Source organism: Pipistrellus hanaki, assembly GCF_964339955.1.
Source record: "Pipistrellus hanaki genome assembly, chromosome: 10".
NCBI lineage: Eukaryota > Metazoa > Chordata > Mammalia > Chiroptera > Vespertilionidae > Pipistrellus > Pipistrellus hanaki.
The window spans coordinates 73,222,927-73,242,770 of record NC_140512.1 but is presented as its reverse complement, the minus strand read 5'-3'; the positions used below and the strand labels follow the sequence as shown (position 1 = coordinate 73,242,770).

Genomic DNA, 19,844 nt, shown 5'->3' with positions numbered 1-19,844 from the left:
GAAATCTGGAGTGTCAGGTGGAAACTCAGGGGAGTCGCAAAAGGTAGAAGTCTGGAGGAGCACAAGCAAGTGCGCACAGAGTGAACTAACTGCTGAGTGCCACAGACTTTCCGTAGTGGGTGGGAAATGGAAGTTCCCCATTATGCTGAACTCCAGTTCTGGGCAAGAATCTGTGAATCAAGATTCATGGGGGGGAGAAACTAGACCGTCTGGCAGCAGGCAAAACTCTAGGGTGGCTTACTCTTAGAGGTGGATGCAGTGATTACCGAGGAATACTGAGACCCAGGAGCATCATAGGGCAGAGCTGAGGGGAAGACAAGTCTGCTCAGCCCTAAGACTCCATCCCATCCAAGCTGAGCACAGAGACTTTTGCAGTTTTGCAAGTCTTATCTCATAAGGCTGTCTCCATCACAGTTCTCCCAGCATAGACACAGCTGATCCTAATGGAGGTCAATTCCTCCCAGTGATACCAACAGCAATCAAGACTTAACTACAACCAGGCTGTACACGCAGTCCACAAAGGGGTGTACCAAGAGTGTCCACCTCAGGTAACTGGGGAGGCTGACCCACTGGGCCATATATGAAACCTAGCACACAAAGCTACCCTACCAACTCAGGGAAGCGGTGAAAATGCTGAGAAAAAGAAACAGATCACAAATTAAAGAAATGGAGGAAAACAAATGACTGGATATAGAGTTCAAAACCACGGTTATAAGGTTTTTGAAGAATTTCCTAGAAAAGGCCAATAAATTTAGCAAGACCCTTGAGGATATGAAAAAGGACCAACTAGAAATTATACACACACTGACTGAAATTGAAAAATATTATACAGAGACCCAACAGCAGACCAGAGGATCCCAAGAATCAAGTCAAAGATTTGAAATACAAAGAAGCAAAAAACACTAAACCAGAAAATCAAAAAGATAAAAGAATTCAAAAGTTTGAAGATAGTGTAAGAAGCCTCTGGGACAATTTCAAGCGTACCAACATCAGAATTATGGGGGTACCAGAAGAAGAGAGAGAGCAAGATACTGAAAACCTATTTGACTGAAAATTTCCCCCACCTGGTGAAAGAAATAGACTTACAAGTCCAGGAAGTGCACAGAACCCCAAACAAAAGGATCCAAAGAGGACCACACCAGGACACATCATAATTAAAATGCCAAGAGCAAAAGACAGAGAGAATATTAAAAGCAGCAAGAGAAAAACAGTTAGTTACCTACAAAGGAGCACCCATATGATTGTCAGCTGATTTCTCAACAGAAACTATGCATGCCAGAAGGGAGTGGCAAGAAATACTCAAAGTGTTGAATAGCAAGAACCTACAACCAAGATTACTCTACCCAGCAAAGCTTTCATTCAGATTTAAAGGTCAAATAAAGAGTTTTACGGATAAGAAAAAGCTTAAGGAGTTCATCACCACCAAACCAGTATTATATGAAATGCTGAAAGGTATTCTTTAAGAAGAGAAAGAAAGCTGAAACCGGTTTGGCTCAGTGGATAGAGTGTTGGCCTGCGAACTGAAAGGTCCAAGGTTCAATTCCAGTCAAGGACATGTACCTTGGTTGCTGGCACGTCCCCAGTGAGGGGTGTATAAGAGGCAGCTGATCGATGATTTTCTCTCATCAATGTTTCTAACTCTCTATCCCTCTCTCTTCCTCTCTGTAAAAAATCCATAAAATGTTTTTTTTAAAGAAGAGGAAGAAGAAAAAGGTAAAGATAAAAATTATGAACAACAAATACATGTCTATCAACAAGTGAATCTAAAAATCAAGTGAATTAGCCGAAACCGGTTTGGCTCAGTGGTAGAGCATTGATCTGCGGACTGAAAGGTCCCAGGTTCGATTCTGGTCAAGGGCATGTACATTGGTTGTGGGCACATCCTTGGTAGGGGGTGTGCAAGAGGCAGCTGGTCGATGTTTCTCTCCCGTCGACGTTTCTAGCTCTCTATCCCTCTCTCCTCCTCTCTGTTAAAAAAAAAAAAATCAATAAAATATATTTTAAAATAAATAAATAAAACATAAATAAATAAATAAATGAAATCAAGTGTATTAAAAATCTGATGAACAGAATAAACTGGTGAATATAATAGACTCAGGGGCATAGAAAGGGAGTGAACTGAAAATTCTCAGGGGGAAAGGGATGTGGGAGGTGTGGGAAGAAACTGGACAAAAATCGTACACCTGGGGATGAGGACAGTGGTGGGGGAGAGTAAGGGCAGAGGATGGGGTGGGAACTGGGTGGAGAGGAGCTATGGGGGGTGGGGGGAGAAAGAGGAACAATTGTAATAATCTGAACAATAAAGATTTATTACATTTCTTTAAAAGATAGACCAGCAGTGGGTTCGGTTGTGCATGGTGCATGGGTTGGGAGCAGAGCCCAGGCCAGGAACAGGTGCTGCTACTAGCGACCATGGGGAACATGTTGGCCACTAGCTGGCCACCCACAGGGCCACCGCCGCTGCCCACTCCTGCCCTCGGGGGTCTGCCGCCACCTCCACCCTGTCCTCCGAGTTTCACACTGCCGCCTCTCAGGGACAGCCTGGGTGCTGGGGCTGGTGCCCATCAAGGTTCAGAACGGATGGCCAGGACGCCTGCAGAGACCGCGGACGATGGGGCCTGCGGCTGCCTTCCCAACCCCTGAACATACGAGGAATGCCACTGCAAGTGCCAAGAACTATTTCCTATTCAGATGGAAGGTGTCAAGATCACTGTCAACAAAGGGTTGAGTAACCATTTCCAGGTAAATCACACAGTATCCCTCAGCACAATCAGGGAGTCCAACTACCATTTTGGGGTAACATACGTGGGGACAAAGCTGCTGAGTCCCACAGAGGCATTCCCCGTGTTGGTGGGCGACAAGGACAATAGTGGCAGCCTCAATGCTCAGGTCATTCACCTGCCGGGCCCTGGATCAGGTCCCAGATGACCATCAAGACCCAGCAGTCCAAGTTTGTGAACTGGCAGGTGGATGGGGAACACTGGGGTTCTGACTTCACAGCAGCCGTCACCCTCGGGAACCCAGACGTCCTTGGGTTCAGGAATCCTCATGACCCACTACCTCCAGAGCATCACACTGTGTCTGGCACTGGGCAAAGAGCTGGTCACCCCAGCAGCCTGGGGAGGAAGGAGGAGGAGGAGGAGAAGAAATAATGATAATAAATTACCTATCCCTACAACTCAAAGAGTTAGAAAGAGAGCAACAAGAAAAGCCCAGTGTGCCGAAACCGGTTTGACTCAGTGGATAGAGCATCGGTCTGCAGACTGAAAGGTCGCAGGTTCGATTCCGGTCAAGGGCATGTACCTTGGTTGCAGGCACATCCCCAGCACGGGGTGTGCAAGAGGCAACTGGTTGATGATTCTCTCTCGTCGATGTTTCTAACCCTCTATCCCTCTCTCTTCCTCTCTGTAAAAAATCAATAAAATAAAAAAATAAAATAAAATAAAAGAAAGAAAAGCCCAGTGTAAGCAGAAGGAAGTAAATAATAAATATCAGAGCGGAGATAAACAACATAGAGACCAATAAAAAAAAATTACAAAAGATCAACAAAACCAAGAGCTTGTTCTTTGAAAGGATAAACAAGATTGATGAACCTCTAGCCAGGCTGACCACGAAGAACTCAAATAAACAAAATCAGAAATGAACTAGGAGAAATAACAACAGACCCCACTAAAATATAAAGTATTGTTTAAAAAAAAAAAATGAACAACTCTATTCCAACAACCTGGGCAACCTGGAGGAAATGGACATAGTCCTAGAAAAATATCACCTCACAAAACTCAATCAGGAAGAATCTAAACATCTCAGTAGGCCAATAACTATGGAAGAAATTGAACCAGTCATCAAAAAGCTTCCAGCAAACAAATGCCCAGAGCCAGACGGTTTCATAGGGGAGTTTTACCAAACATTCGAGGAAGAACTAAAACATATCCTCCTCAGACTATTCCAAACAATTCAAGAAGAAGGAACACTTCCAAGCTCCTTCTATGAAGCCAGCATTATCCTAATACCAAAACCAGATAAAGACAACACAGTGAAAGAGAATTACAGGCCAATATCCCTCATGAACATAGATGCCCAAATCCTCAACAAAATTCTAGCCAATCGGCTCCAGCAGAACATCAGAAATATGTATCTGTGATGTAAGGATGGTACAATATCCGCAAATCAATAAACATGATACATCACATAAACAAATTGATAAAAAAACACAGTTATACCAATTGATGAAGAAAAAGCATTTGACAAAAATCCAACACCCTTTCTTTTTTTTTTTTAAATATATTTTATTGCTTTTTTACAGAGAAGGGAGAGAGAGAGAGAGTTAGAAACATCAATGAGAGAGATACATTGATCAGCTGCCTCCTGCACACCCCTCACTGGGGATGTGCCTGCAACCAAGGTATGTGCCCTTGACTGGGATAGAATCCGGGACCTTTCAGTCTGCAGACTGATGCTCTATCCACTGAGCAAAACTGGTTTCGGCTCAACACCCTTTTTTTTTTTTTTTGCAAAATCGTAACAGTTTTATTACTTTTGTCACCTAACTAGAATTACGTATCATTAATCTTTTTGTCTGTTCCTTCTGCAAGTTATAATTATTTAGCTCATAAAAAGCCAACCTTAGCATGTTTAGCTGTTCACATTAATATTCTATTCATCTTTTTTAAAGTTTTTTTTTTACTTTTTTTAATTAAATTATTATATGTGTACATATTTTACCATTGCCCCCCCTCCCATACATACCTACCCGCCCCAGAGTTTTGTGTCCATTGGTTGTACTTATATGCATGTATACAAGTCCTTCGGTTAATTTCTTATCTCCCCCAGATCTCCCTCCCCTCCCCGCTGTAATTTGACAGTTCAACACCCTTTCTTGATAAAAACTCTCAGCAAGGTGGGAATAGAAGGATCATACCTCAACATACTAAGAGCCATACATGACAAACCCACAGCAAACATCATACTCAGTGAACAAAAATTAAAACCATTTCCTCTAAGAACAGGAACAAGACAGAGATTCCCACTCTGACCACTCCTGTTCAAAATAGTACTGGAAGTACTAGCCATTGCAATCAGACAAGAAGAAGAAATAAAAGGCATCAAAATTGGAAAAGAAGAAGTAAAACTGTCCTTATTTGCAGATGGCATGATATTGTACCTAAAAAACCCTGAAGACTCCATCAAAAAACTATTAGACTTAATAAATAAATTCAGCAATGTAGCAGGATACAAAATCAATACCAATAAATCTATGGCATTTCTATACACCAATAGTTTACTTACAGAAAAACAGACTAAAAGAGCAATCCCATTTAACATCGCACCAAAAAAAAAAAAAATACCTAGGAATAAACTTAACTAAGGAGGTAAAAGGCCTAAATGCAGGAAACTATAGGACACTGAAAAAAGAGATGGAGAAAGACATAAATAGATGGAAGAACATACCATGTTCATGGATTGGTAGAATCAACATCATTAAAATGTCCATACTACCCAAAGATTCAATGCACTCCCCATTAAAATACCAACAGCATATTTCACAGACCTAGAAAGAACTCCCAAAAATTAATCTGGATTTTAAAAAAAGACCCTGAATAGCCACAGCAATCCTGAGAAAGAAGAAAAAAGTAGGTGGGATCTCAATACCAGATTTCAACATATATTACAAAGCCACTGTTCTCAAAACAGCCTGGTACTGGCACAAGAACAGACATATAGAGAAATAGAATAGAATAGAGAACCCAGATATCAACCCAAACCACTATGCTCAATTAATATTTGACAAAGGAGGCATGAACATACAATGGAGCAAAGACAGTCTTTTCAATAAATGGTGTTAGGAAAATTGGACAGATACATGCAAAAAATGAAACTAGACCACAACTTACACCATACATAAAAATAAACTCAAAATGGATACAGGACTTAAACATAAGACGGGAAACCATAAAAATACTAGAGGCATCCGCGGGAAGAGAAATCAGACATATGCTGAAGCAATTTCTTCACCAATACCGCTCCTAGGGCAATGGAAGCTAAAGAGAAAATAAACAAATGGGACTACATCAAAATAAAAAGCTTTTGTACAGCAAAAGAAACCATCAACAAAACAATAAGAAAGCCCAATGTATGGAAGAACATATTTGCAAATGTTATCAAGATAAATGATCTACACTGTGGAGAACAGTATGGAGTTTCCTCAAAAAACTGAAAATGGAACTCCCATTTAACCCAGTAATCCCACTCCTAGGAATATATCCTAAGAAACTAGAAACACTAATCAGAAAGGATATATGCACCCCTATGTTCATAGCAGCACAATCTACAATAGCCAGGATTTGGAAACAGCCTAGGTGCCCGTCAGCAGATGATTGGATCAAAAAACTATGGGACATCTACACAATAGAATTCTATGCTGCCATAAAAAAGAAGGAATTCTTATCATTTGTAGCAACCTAGATGGAATTGGAGAACATCATGCTGAGTGAAATAAGCCAGTCAATGAAAGAAAAACACCACATGATCTCACTCATTTATGGATAATAAGAAACATTATAAACTAATGAACAAAAAGGTAGATACAGTCGGGACCGGTTTGGCTAAGTGGATAGAGCATCGGCCTGCGGAATGAAGGGTCCCGGGTTTGATTCCGGTCAAGGGCATGTACCTTGGTTGCGGGCACATCCCCAATAGGGGGTGTGCAGGAGGCAGCTGATCGATGATTCTCTCTCATCGATGTTTCGAACTCTCTATCCCTCTCTCTTCCTCTCTGTGAAAAATCAATAAAATATATTTTTTTTAAAAAAGATAAATACAGAGACAGTAAAGAAACAAGCAGACTGTCAAATTACAGTGGTGGTGGGGAGGGATAGAGAGATATGGGGGAAATAAGAGATCAACTGAAGGACTTGTATGCATGCATATAAGTATAACCAATGGAGGAAAAACTATGGGGAGGGAGGGCATGTTTGGGAATGGGTGGGGGGGGGGGATTGGTAAGGTATGTACACATGTAATATCTTAATAAAAAATTTAAAAAAAGATAAATGATCTAATAAAAAAAAATGGGCAACAGACCTAAATAGAATCTTTTTTAAACAAAACAGAAAGAAAGCCAAGAGACATATAAAAACATGCTCAAAGTCACTAATTATCCGAGAGATGCAAATCAAAATGACAATGCGGTACCATCTCACACCTGTCAGAATGGAAATCAACAATAAATCTACAAAGACAAGTGCTGGCCAGGATTCGGAGAAAAAGGAACTCTTTTTGCACTGCTGATGGGAATGCAGACTGGTGCAGCCACTGTGGAGAATGGTATGGAGTTTCCTCAAAAAACAAAGTGTAACTGCCATTTGACCCAGTAATTTCACTTTTTAGAAATATATCCCAGGAAACTAGAAACACCAATCAGAAAGTATATATGCACCCTATGTTCATAGCAGCACAATTCACCATAGCTAAGATTTGGAAACAGCCTAAGTGCCCATCAGCAGGTGAGTGGATTAGAAAACTATGGTATATCTTTACAATCCTATGCTGCTATAAAATATTATGCTGTTATAATATAATAAAATACAATTGTATATATAATATAATATAATATAATATAATATAATATAATATAATGCTATAATATAATAAAATACTATGCTGCTATAAAATACTATGCTGCTTAAAAAAAGAAGGAACTTTTACCATTTGCCACAGCATGGATGAACCTGGAGAGCATTATGTTAAGTGAAATAAGCTAGTCTGTGGAAGAAAAATACCACATGATCTCACTCACTTATGGAAAATAAAGAACATTATAACCTGATGAACAAAAAGATAGACACAGGGGCAGTAAATCACCCAGCAGACTATCAAATTACAGCGGGAAGGCTCGGGCGTATTGGGGAGGTGGGGAAAGAGATCCACCATAGGATTTGTATGCATGCATATAAGCACAACCAATGGACACAAGACACTGGGGGAGGTGGTGAGATGAGGGCATGCGACAGGAGGTAGGGGAGGCTGGGGGAAGGTCAATGGGGGAAAAGGTATATATATGTATTACTATGTGTAATACTTTATACAATAAAAAAAGAAAAGAGAAAGATAATTTAAAAAGAAAGGGAAAATAATTAAAAAATTAAAATTTATCAAAAAAAAAATCTCAAAGCTGCTAGAGACTTTTGCATTTTGTCTCAGCAGGTCCGCTCTATCTTTAAGTAAATTAAACAATAGAAAGAGATAACAAATACTCTCATGTGTACAGCCAGAAGACACAAAGTAGCTTTTGCGGGATCTCAAGATGGCAGCCTACGTAAGCACCTAAGCTGCCGCCTCACACAACAATTTAAAAAAACAACAACTAAAATCAGAATGGACTTCATCCAAAACCACAGGAGAGTTGGCGGAGTGGGAAATCTACAACCAGAAAGAAGGAGAGAGGCTCACGGATTGGACTGGGAGCTGCAAAGTGCTGAGGTAGGCAGACGCTCGCGCATGCAGAGAGGAAGTGCGGCCGAATGCCTGGCTGGCGGGAGGGGAGGAACTCCCAGTTGCACTGAACCCTTTCCAACTGTACTGAACCCCAACTCTGGCCGAAATCCCATGGACCCAGGCTCATACAGGTGGAATCTGGACTGTAGAGAAAGGCACCCAGAGACTCAGAGACTGGGAGACTGGGGGAGCTGGGAATGCCAGTGGGCAGGGTCTACAGTCAGCGCATGAGTGAGTGCGAGCAGAGAGGTCCAACCATGGAGGTTGCCACAGCCTCTCCATAGCAGAAGGAGGCAGAAGCTCCAGACTACAGAGACCCAACCCAATTCTGGGTGAGTCCCTGGGGCACCCACGCTCTTGCATGGTGAAATCAGGACGGTCAGGCGGAAACTCAGGGGAGCCGCGGAAGGCAGGGCTGATGGGAAGCCAACACTGGAGACTCTGCCCCATCCAACCAGAGCTCAGAGGCTTTTGCAATTTTGCAAGTCTGATCCTATAAGACTGTCTCCAATACAGAAGGTATCCCAGAGTAGACATAGCTGATACCCACATCCAACTGGCCTGAAGATCAATTCCTCCCAGGGATACCAACAACAATCAAGACTTAACTACAACAAGGCTGTACACGCAGTCCACAAAGGGGAGCACCAAGAGTGTCTACCTCAGGTAACTGAGGAGGCTGACCCACTAGGCCATATAGGACACCAAACACACAAAGTCATCCTACCAACTCTGGGAAGCAGCAAAAATGCCAAGACAAAGAAATAGATCTCAAACGAAAGAGATGGAGGATATAGAGTTCAAAACCACAGTTTTAAGGTTATGCAAAAATATCCTAGATAAAGCCAATAAGTTTCATGAGACCCAACTAAAAATTAAACATAAACTGACTAAATTGAAAAATATTATGCAGAGATCCAACAGCAAAATGGAGGAACACAAGAATCAGATCAAAGAGCCAAAATACACTCCTTTGGAGAAGCCAGAAGAAAAGAGAATCCAGAAAGTTGAAGATAGTGTAAGGAGCCTCTGGGACAACTTCAAGCATACCAACATCAGAATTATTGGGGTGCCAGAAGAAAACAGAGAGCAAGATACTGAAAACCTATTAGAAGAAATAATGACAGAAAACTTCCCCCACCTGATGAAAGAAATAGACTTACAAGTCCAGGAAGTGCACAGAACCTCAAACAAGAGGAATCCAAAGAGGAACATTCCAAGACACATCATAATTAAAATGCCAAGAGCACTGCAGAGGCTGGGAGAGAAAGAAAAGCCTGGCTGTTGGGGAAGATAAGAAAGAAAAAGGGAGAGAAAAAGAAAGTTTTGTGAGAAAAGTTTGCGGGCGGCGGCGGCGGCGGCGAGCTGCGGGCTGCGGCTCGGAGGGAAAGGAGTAGCTTCTCTGAGGCCTGGAAATCCCACAGCGGAGAGGTCCATCGAGCAGCTGAGAAGCCCGAATCGGCGCAAACACGTGGATTCAAGGGAGGTCCTCGGTCACCCACGGAAAGGAGAAGGAACACCACATAACCAGACATCCTGAAAAGAGAGGCCCTGGGGAGAAAAAACATAGTCCGCACGTGAAAGAAAAGCAGACATCATCAGAAAAGGAAGTAAACGAGGCAGAGGCAAGCAGCCTACCAGAGCAAGAATTCAGAGTAATGATCATAGGATGGCTAAAAAGAATGGAAGAGAAATTTGACAATAGCCAAGAAGAAATGAGGAAGAACCATGAGGAACTGAAGAAGAGCCATGAGGAACTGAAGAAGAACCAAGAAGAAATGAAAAATGACATTGCTGCCATGAAGAACTCAATAGAAAGCATCAAGAGTAGACTAGATGAAGCAGAGGACCGCATCAGTGAGCTAGAAGATAAGATGGGAAAAAATACCCAAGTAGAGCAACTTCTAGAAAAAAAGATTAAAAAGCAGGAGGAGAGCCTACGGGAGCTTTGGGACAATACAAAACAAAATAATATTCGAATAATAGGAGTTCCAGAAGGAAAGGAAACTGAGGTAGACATGAAAAAAGTATTTCAAGAAATAATGACAGAAAACTTTCCTGAAATAGAGAAGAAAAAAAACACACAAATCCAAAATGCTCGCAGAGTCCCAAGCAAAACGAATCCCAGAAGACAGACTCCAAGGCACATTATAATTAAATTGGCAAACAACATCGACAAAGTAAGAATCTTAAAAGCAGCCAGAGAGAGACAAAAAGTTACATACAAAGGAACCCCTATCAGACTAGCAACTGATTTCTCAACAGAAAGTTATCAGGCCAGAAGGGAATGGGATGAAATATACAAAGTCATGCAAAGGAAGGGTCTGAATCCAAGAATACTGTACCCAGCAAGGCTATCAATCAAAATTGAAGGGGAAATCAGGAGCTTCACAGACAAAAAAAGACTGAAGGAATTTATCTCCACCAAACCAGCAATGCAAGAAATGCTAAAGGGTCTACTGTAAAAATAAAGAAATAATAAGTGAAGAAGAAACACGGGTATAGAATAAAAATGGCGTCAAATGAGTACCTATCAATAATAACCTTAAATGTATTGATAAATGGATTAAATGCTCCAATCAAAAGACATAGGGTAACAGATTGGATAAGAAAACAAGACCCATACATCTGCTGTCTACAAGAAACCCACCTCAGAAAAAGAGATGCACACAGACTGAGGGTGAAGGGATGGAAAAAAGTTTCCCAGGCAAATGGAAATGAAAAAAAAGCTGGGGTAGCAATACTTAGATCTGAAAAATTAGATCTCAGAGTGAAGGACCTAATGAGAGATAATGAAGGCCACTTCATAATACTAAAGGGAAAAATCCAACAAGAAGAAATAACCCTGGTAAATATATATGCACCCAATACAGAAGCAACAATATACATTAAAAAACTGCTGGAGGACATTAAGAGAGAGATTAATAGCAATACAATCAGAGTAGGAGATTTTAATACCCCACTGTCACCCTTCGACAAATCATCTAAACAAAAAATCAGCAAAGAAATATCAATTCTAAATGACTCACTAGACCAGATGGAATTAATTGACATCTTCAGAACATTCCACCCCAAAGCCACAGAATATACATTCTTCTCAAGTGCACATGGGACATTCTCAAAGATAGACCACATTTTGGGACATAGGCAAAGTCTCTTCAAATTCAAGAAGATAGAAATCATATCAAGTATCTTCTCAGACCATAATGGCATAAAACTGGAAATTAACTACAATAAAAATAATCCAAAGAAATCAAACACATGGAGACTAAACAGCATGCTATTAAACAAGGACTGGGTTACCAGAGAAATCAAGGAAGAAATTAAAAACATCCTGGAAACAAATGACAATGAAAACACAACAATCCAAAATCTATGGGACACAGCAAAAGCAGTTTTGAGAGGGAAGTTCATATCCTTACAAGCCTATTGCAAAAAACTAGAAAAAAGGGTAACAGATGATCTAACTCTACAACTCAAAGAGTTAGAAAAGGAGCAACAAGAAAAGCCCAGTGTAAGCAGAAGGAAGGAAATAACAAAAATCAGAGCACAGATAAACGACATAGAGACCAAAAAAACAATACATAAGATCAACAAAACCAAGAGCTGGTTCTTTGAAAGAATAAACAAGATAGATGGACCTCTAGCCAGGCTAACCAAGAAACAAAGAGAGAGGACCCAAATAAACAAAATCAGAAATGAAAGAGGTGAAATAACAACAGACCCCACCGAAATACAACAGATTGTTACAAAATACTACGAACAACTCTATTCCAACAAACTGAACAACCTGGAAGAAATGGACATATTCCTAGAAAAATACAAACTTCCAAAACTCAATCAGGAAGAATCTAAAAATCTCAATAGACCAGTGTCTTGGGAAGAAATTGAAACAGTCATCAAAAAGCTTCCAGCGAACAAAAGCCCAGGGCCAGATGGCTTCACAGGAGAGTTTTACCAAACATTCAAGGAAGAACTAAAACCTATCCTCCTCAGACTATTCCAAAAAATCCAAGAGGAAGGAACACTTTCAAACTCCTTCTATGAAGCCAGCATTATCCTAATACCAAAACCAGATAAAGACAACTCAATGAAAGAGAATTACAGGCCAATATCCCTCATGAACATAGATGCCAAAATTCTCAACAAAATTCTAGCAAATCGACTCCAGAAGAACATCACAAAGATCATACACCATGACCAAGTAGGATTTATTCCAGGAATGTAAGGATGGTACAATATCCGCAAATCAATAAATGTGATACATCACATAAACAAATTGAAAGATAAAAATCATATAGTCATATCAATTGATGCAGAAAAAGCATTTGATAAAATCCAACACGTTTTCCTGATAAAAACTCTTAACAAGGTGGGAGTACAAGGATCATACCTCAACATAATAAAAGCCATATATGATAAACCCACAGCCAACATTATACTCAATGGGCAAAAACTAAAACCATTCCCTCTAAGAACAGGAACAAGACAGGGATGCCCACTCTCGCCACTCCTGTTTGATATAGTACTGGAAGTACTAGCTATTGCAATTAGACAAGAGGAGGAAATAAAAGGCATCCAAATTGGAAAAGAAGAAGTAAAGTTATCCTTATTTGCAGATGACATAATATTGTACATAAAAAACCCCAACGACTCCATTAAAAAACTAATTGACTTAATAAATGAATTTGGCAATGTAGCAGGATACAAAATTAATGCCAAGAAATCCATGGCATTTCTATACACCAACAGTGAAACTGAAGAAACAGAGACTAAAAAAGCAATTCCATTTACCATCGCACCAAAAAAATTAAGATACCTAGGAATAAATTTAACTAAGGAAGTAAAGGACCTATATGCAGAAAACTACACGACACTGAAAAAAAGAGATAGAGGAAGATGTAAGGAGATGGAAGAACATACCATGTTCATGGATTGGTAGAATCAACATCATCAAAATGTCCATACTTCCTAAAGCAATCTATAGGTTCAATGCACTCCCCATTAAAATACCAACGGCATATTTCACTGACCTAGAAAGAACTCTCCAAAAGTTCATTTGGAACAACAAAAGACCCCGAATACAGCAATCCTGAGAAAGAAGGGTAAAGTAGGAGGGATCTCAATACCAGACTTAAAACTGTATTACAAAGCCACTGTTCTCAAAACAGCCTGGTACTGGCACAAGAACAGACATATAGATCAATGGAATAGAATTGAGAACCCAGATATCAACCCAAATCACTATGCTCAATTAATATTTGACAAAGGAGGCACGAATATACAATGGAGTCAAGACAGTTTCTTCAATAAATGGTGTTGGGAAAATTGGACAGACACATGCAAAAGAATGAAACTAGATCACCAACTTACACCATACACAAAAATAAACTCAAAATGGATGCAGGACTTAAACATCAGATGGGAAACCATAAAAATACTAGAAGCATCCACAGGCAGCAAAATCTCAGACGTATGCCAAATGAACTTCTTCACTGATACTACCCCTAGGGCAATGGAAGCTAAAGAGAAAATAAACAAATGGGACTACATCAAAATAAAAAGCTTTTTTTACAGCAAAAGAAACCATCAACAAAACAACAAGAAAGCCCACGGTGTGGGAGAACATATTTGCAAATAACACCACTGATAAAGGTTTAATCTCCAACATCTACAGACAGCTGATACAACTAAATAAAAGGAAGGTGAATGATCCAATTAAGAAATGGGCAATGGACCTAAATAGAATATTTTCAAAAGAAGACAGAAGGAAGGCCAAAACGCACATGAAAACATGCTCAAAGTCACTAATTATCCGAGAATGCAAATCAAAACAACAATGCGGTACCATCTCACACTGCCAGAATGGCCAACATCAACAAATCAACAAACGACAAGTGTTGGCGAGGTTGCGGAGAAAAAGGAACCCTCGTGCACTGCTGGTGGGAATGCAGACTGGTGCAACCACTGTGGAGAACAGTGTGGAATTTCCTCAAAAAACTGAAAATGGAACTCCCATTTGATCCAGTAATCCCACTCCTAGGAATATATCCCAAGAAACTAGAAACACCAATCAGAAAGGATATATGCACCCCTATGTTCATAGCAGCACAATCTACAATAGCCAGAATTTGGAAACAGCCTAGGTGCCCGTCAGCAGATGATTGGATCCAAAAACCATGGTACATCTACACAATGGAATACTATGCTGCCATAAAAAAGAAGGAATTCTCATCATTTGCAGCAACCTGGATGGAATTGGAGAACATCATGCTGAGTGAAATAAGCCAATCAATGAAAGAGAAACACCACATGACCTCACTCATTTGTGGATAATAAAAATCATTATAAACTGATGAACCAAAAGATAGATACAGAGACAGTAAAGCAATAAGCAGATTGTCAAATTTCAGCGGGGAGGGGAGGAGGATCTGGGGGAGATAATAGATCAACTGAAGGACTTGTATATATGCATATAAGTACAACCAATGGACATGGAACTCTGGGGAGGGAGGGGATGTGTGGGAGGAAGGGAGGGGGGGAAAATCAATAAAATATGTAAAAAAAAAAATTTTTAATAAAATTAAAAATAATAATAAAAAAAATAAAATGCCAAGAGCAAAAGACAAAAAGAGGATCTTACAAGCAGCAAGAGAAAAGGTTACCTATTTGGTTACCTATAAGGGAGCACCCATACAACTATCAGCTGATTTCTCAACAGAAACTATGCAGGCCAGAAGGGAGTGGCAAGAAATACTCAAAGTGATGAATAGCAAGAACCTACAACCAAGATTACTGTATCCAGCAAAGTTATCATTCAGAATTGAAGGGCAGATAAAGAGCTTCACAGATAAGAAAAAGTTAAAGAGTTCATCACCACCAAACCAGTATTATATGAAATGCTGAAAGGTATTATTTAAGAAGAGGAAGAAGATCAAGTGAATTAAAAATCTGAGGAACAGAATAAACTGGTGAATATAATAGAATCAGGGGCAAAGAAAGGGAGTGGATTGATAATTATCAGGGGGAAAGGGGTGTGGGGGTGCAGAAAGAGACTGGATTAAAATCGTATAACCTATGGATGAGGACAATGGCGGGGGGGGGGGGGGGGGGGAGTAAGGGCAAAGGGTGGGGTGGGAACTGGGTGGAAGGGAGCTATGGGGGGAATGGGGGGAGGAGAAAAAATTATAATAATCTGAGCAATAAAAATTAAAAAATAAAATTTTAAAAAATTTTAAAAGTAGCTTTTGCTTCACACAGACCAGTTAATGAGCAGATAAATATGGCAAGACAGACAAACATCCATATTCACATTCTCTCAGCAGACTAGCACAGACTGGAGCTGAGCAGATAAAGGAAACCATGCCCAACTCCCCAGACGGGCTTGGGGCACTCCTGGCACCCATGCCCAGAATAGAATTCTTGACCAACACCTTGGTGAGAATCTAATGGAGGAGTTAAGACTGTGTCCAGTCCCCCTTCTCGGTAGCAAAGTGGCTAGTCCCACACAAACAAACAGCAGAGTGAACTCATAATTCCTTAATCAAGTCTGAATTCACTTACCTCCAGAGTCCCACATTTATGCACCAGACAGCCTGAGTTTTTTACTTCTACAAGATATTTACCCAGAATTTAAACAGTCCATCTGATTCCTGATTAATTGCCTGAGGAAGTCCTAGACTTCCGGGGAGGTGATCAAGCTCCCCCTTCTACACACTCGGCATGGGCCTGACTGATAGGGCCCCTACCTTACCGATTCCGCCAACAGGTTCAGGAGTGTCTGTCCACTCTCCAGATGCTGGCCAGGTCCTGGGCTGAGGTCCAGGAGTGCCCAGAATCCCCCGGTTCAATTCTGCTAAACCAGCAGAGCGGTGCCTCCCAGAGGCCTGTCCAGTTCCTTCAGGCCCCAAATCTGACCCACTCACCAGAGGCCAAAAGGCAAAGCACAGTTATTTCTCAGTCAGGGAACCATTAATGTTACAGAAAACCGAAGAACCAAGCAATGCTTAGAGAGATGGAGTTACATTTATTATTATTATTATTATTATTATTATTATTATGCATGAGCCCAGAGGAAAATGTCTCTCCAATTCTGGGCCCCATCACACAGGAAGTTTCTTGTATTTATACTGTTTTACCCTCTTTGTCTCCCAAATATGGGGTGTTTCTGGCCCCCTTTGCAAGTTCTTAAAGAGCCCCTATGTGCTGGGGCTTTGAGACCTCAGCCAAAGGCCTGGCCTGGTGCCAACACTAATAACATCATCTGGTGAAAGTATAACGGCCTCTCTGAAATGGCTGTAGTCTTATTTTCCTTATTATTTAAGCAAGCAAGCATTTACAGAAGCCAAATAGCAGGGTTAAAATTTCAAACATCAGTTTTTATGTAAGACTATTGGCCTGGTGCACGAAATTTGTACACATTAAAAGGGGATTAATTAGAGGAAATAATATTGCTACTTGCCCTTTTTCTATAATAGAAGTGTCAGAGATGAAAGAAAATTATTAAAATGTATATGAAAACCGCCAAGACCGGTTTGGCTCATGGATAGAGCGTCAGCTTGGGGACTGAAGGGTCCCAGGTTCGATTCCGGTCAAGGGCATATACCTTGGTTTTGGGCACATCCCCAGTAGGGGGTGTGCAAGGTGCAAGAGGCAGCTGATTGATGATTCTCTCTCATCGATGTTTCTAACTCTCTATCCCTCTCTCTTCCTCTCTATAAAAAATCAATAACATATAATAAAAAATTAAAAAAAAGAATTAGGGGCACAAAAAAAGGCTCGGAACTACAGGGGAAGCCACGGCCCTGCCAGAAAACCCAGCAACAGGCCAGCTGGCTTCTGCACGTTCCCTAGGGGCTCCTGAGGACGCTCCGCAGAACCACAACCAGATCGCTGGGTGCCTGGAAGGGAACGCACAGCGCCAAGCACATGTGGCATGTGGCGCTTCCTGTCTCCTGTTTCGTTTGCTTCCTGAAGGAAGACGGCCTGTCGCCAGCCCCACGGAGGAGTGCGTGCCCAGCGGAGCCAGGCGGCCAGGGCTCACGCCTGAAGGGCCTGCGGGTGAGGCGGGGCAGGGCCATGGGACAAAGACGGAACCCACACGCAGGACTTCAAGTCCCCATCTCAGCACACGTTGTTCGCCCAAACGCACTTGCAATTTTAGTACCAAATCTCCTCCTCGGCAAGATTTGGGAGCCTTGCAGGCCCCTGGGCCCCACATAGCTCCCTCCCTGGCCACGCCTCTGGCCGCACCCCCACCTGGCACCTCCCAGCAGGATGGCTGCAACCACCTGCACCCCTTTCTCAGAACCGAGCACACACTGGAGCCGCCAGAGGCGCCGCTCAGAGCAATCCCTGATGCCGCTGTGTGCTGCAGCCAGCACCTCTGAGCAAGGTCAGGGCCCAGAGTCCAGCATTTTCCTCCCAGGAAAATGAACCAAACAAAGAACAGGTGCAGAGCCACGTGGACAATAACTCAAGACTTCATGGGCACAAACGCAGGAGGTGCAGAGAGGGAGGGACGAACTTAATTCTAATTTCCAGCAGAACTGAGAGTGAAACACCTACAACTAATGTCCACCTTTAGACAGCCCTGATCAGTCCCTGTGCAGGTGAGAGAGAAGGCAGGGCTGACACGCACCTCTCCTGTCTGGAAGCGCCCGCCCGCCCGCCGGCGTTACGGAGGTGCGGGTGGGAGCCGAGTCCACGCTGCTTCACAGAAACCGACGGAGCGCCCCTGGGCCAGGCTCTGCAGCAGGTGCTCGGGCTCAGGGACCCACAGGCAGGGCAAGGCCTGCACCCTGATTAAGTCCTGTCTTCGTGTTAGTTCATGCATGACTAAGAGAGCAGCTCATGGAAACACATTTTCATGGTGGACTATTTAAAATCTAGTAGTAGCCTGGCCAGCATGGTTCAGGGGTTCAGTGTTGACCAATAAACCAGGAGGTCATTATTCGATTCCCGGTCAGGGTACACGCCTGGGTTGCAGTCTCAATCCCCAGTGGGGGGTGTGCAAGAGGCAGCTGACCAATGATGCTCTCTCATGTTGATGTTTCTATCTCTCTATCCCTCTCCCTTCCTCTCTGAAAGCAATAAAAGTAAATAATTAATTAATTAAATATGGTAGTGAATGGATAATATTTTAAGGCTGATCTAAAAATAAGCAGAAATATTCTCAGAAGAGAGTGTACTGCACGACTGTATGACTGTATTTCCTTTAAAGTTCAGGACACACTACAAATGTTTCCATTCAAAAATGGTAATTTATTTACTGGGAATACAGCTGTGACAGCCTGTAAAATGAATTAATTATGTACAGAATACACATGTTCTACTAACAGTACACATGCACAGGGGTGACAGGCCCCTCTGGACCGGCCCTTCACGGCCGGGCCCCCAGGTGCTGTCCCCCGACGCCGGCTGCTCACCCTACAGCGCTTTCTGCAGAAGCAGCCGCAGTCTCCTCTGCTCGTCCTCCACGGGGGCCGCCCACTTCCTCTTCAAGAACTGGACATCCATGTGGCCAGAGGCTCTGGCCAGCACCAGGGCCAGGAAGCCGCCGCTGGTCCTGTCTGGCTCGCCCACAACCGCCATGGCCACCAGCCTGGAAGAGAGGCCACGTGACTGCGAGGCTCGTGGTCTTCACCCAGGGGGGTGAACGAGAGTCTAAGCCAGCCGGGAGTCAGAGCAAAAGGTCAGAACAGAAGCCAACACCGGGAAGTCTTTGGAATCCATTTTGAAAATTCCTAACCGGGAGGCCTGTTGCATGCACCACGGTCACCGTCACTGCTGGGACACAGGACTTGCTCCAGGACAGACAAACAGCCCTGCCTGAGCAGCAGCCCCACGTGCTCATGTCCTTCGCCGCCCCCCTCTGTGCAGCCTCAGGCAGGCTGGCACCGCAGCTGGGCCCAGGTCGGGAGCCACCGCAGCACTGAGCGGCAGCGCAGGGAGAATTCAGCCCTCCTGAGCCCACAAAGGAATATATCTTGAAAATTACAAATCTTGAGACTTTCTACCCCACTGAGCATGTAAGACTGCTGCTCAGTTTCTGCCACCAGCTGGAAACTCCAGGTACGAAGAGGAAAGGGCTGAGGGGACCAGGAGGAGCTCGAGGGCTGAACTCTGCAGACAGCGCTCCTTACTGTCTGCTGTTAACACTGATTGGTTTCTAGGGAGAGTGGGAGGGAGGGGGAAAGAGGGAAAGGGAAAGAGAGAAATACTGATGTGAGAAAGACATCCATGGGTTGCCTCCTGCATGTGCCCCTGGGGGTGAGCCTGAAACCCAAGTACCTGCTCTTGACCAGGAATCAAACCCAAGACCCTCTGGTGCTCAGGCCACCGCTCCAACC

The 19,844-nt window shown here is 42.6% G+C and overlaps 1 protein-coding gene and 1 pseudogene across 3 annotated transcripts in view; one reads left to right on the top strand and one right to left on the bottom strand.

The window, feature by feature from the left end:
• Positions 1–2,412: 2,412 nt before the first annotated feature.
• On the top strand, positions 2,413–17,542 carry LOC311628875 (mitochondrial import receptor subunit TOM40 homolog; annotated as a pseudogene). The gene is made up of 2 exons: positions 2,413–3,186; positions 17,470–17,542. The product of its transcript is annotated as a mitochondrial import receptor subunit TOM40 homolog (transcript).
• A 1,189-nt stretch (positions 17,543–18,731) lies between these two features.
• The window catches only part of DYNC2I1 (dynein 2 intermediate chain 1), a 53,763-nt gene continuing 52,650 nt past the window's right edge, over positions 18,732–19,844 (bottom strand). For both annotated transcript variants that reach the window (XM_084896809.1, XM_084896810.1), the window contains one exon: positions 18,732–19,096. In XM_084896809.1, coding sequence (XP_084752935.1) covers positions 18,922–19,096 — 175 coding nt within the window. In that variant the 3' untranslated portion in view covers positions 18,732–18,921. The remainder of the gene's footprint in view (positions 19,097–19,844) is intronic.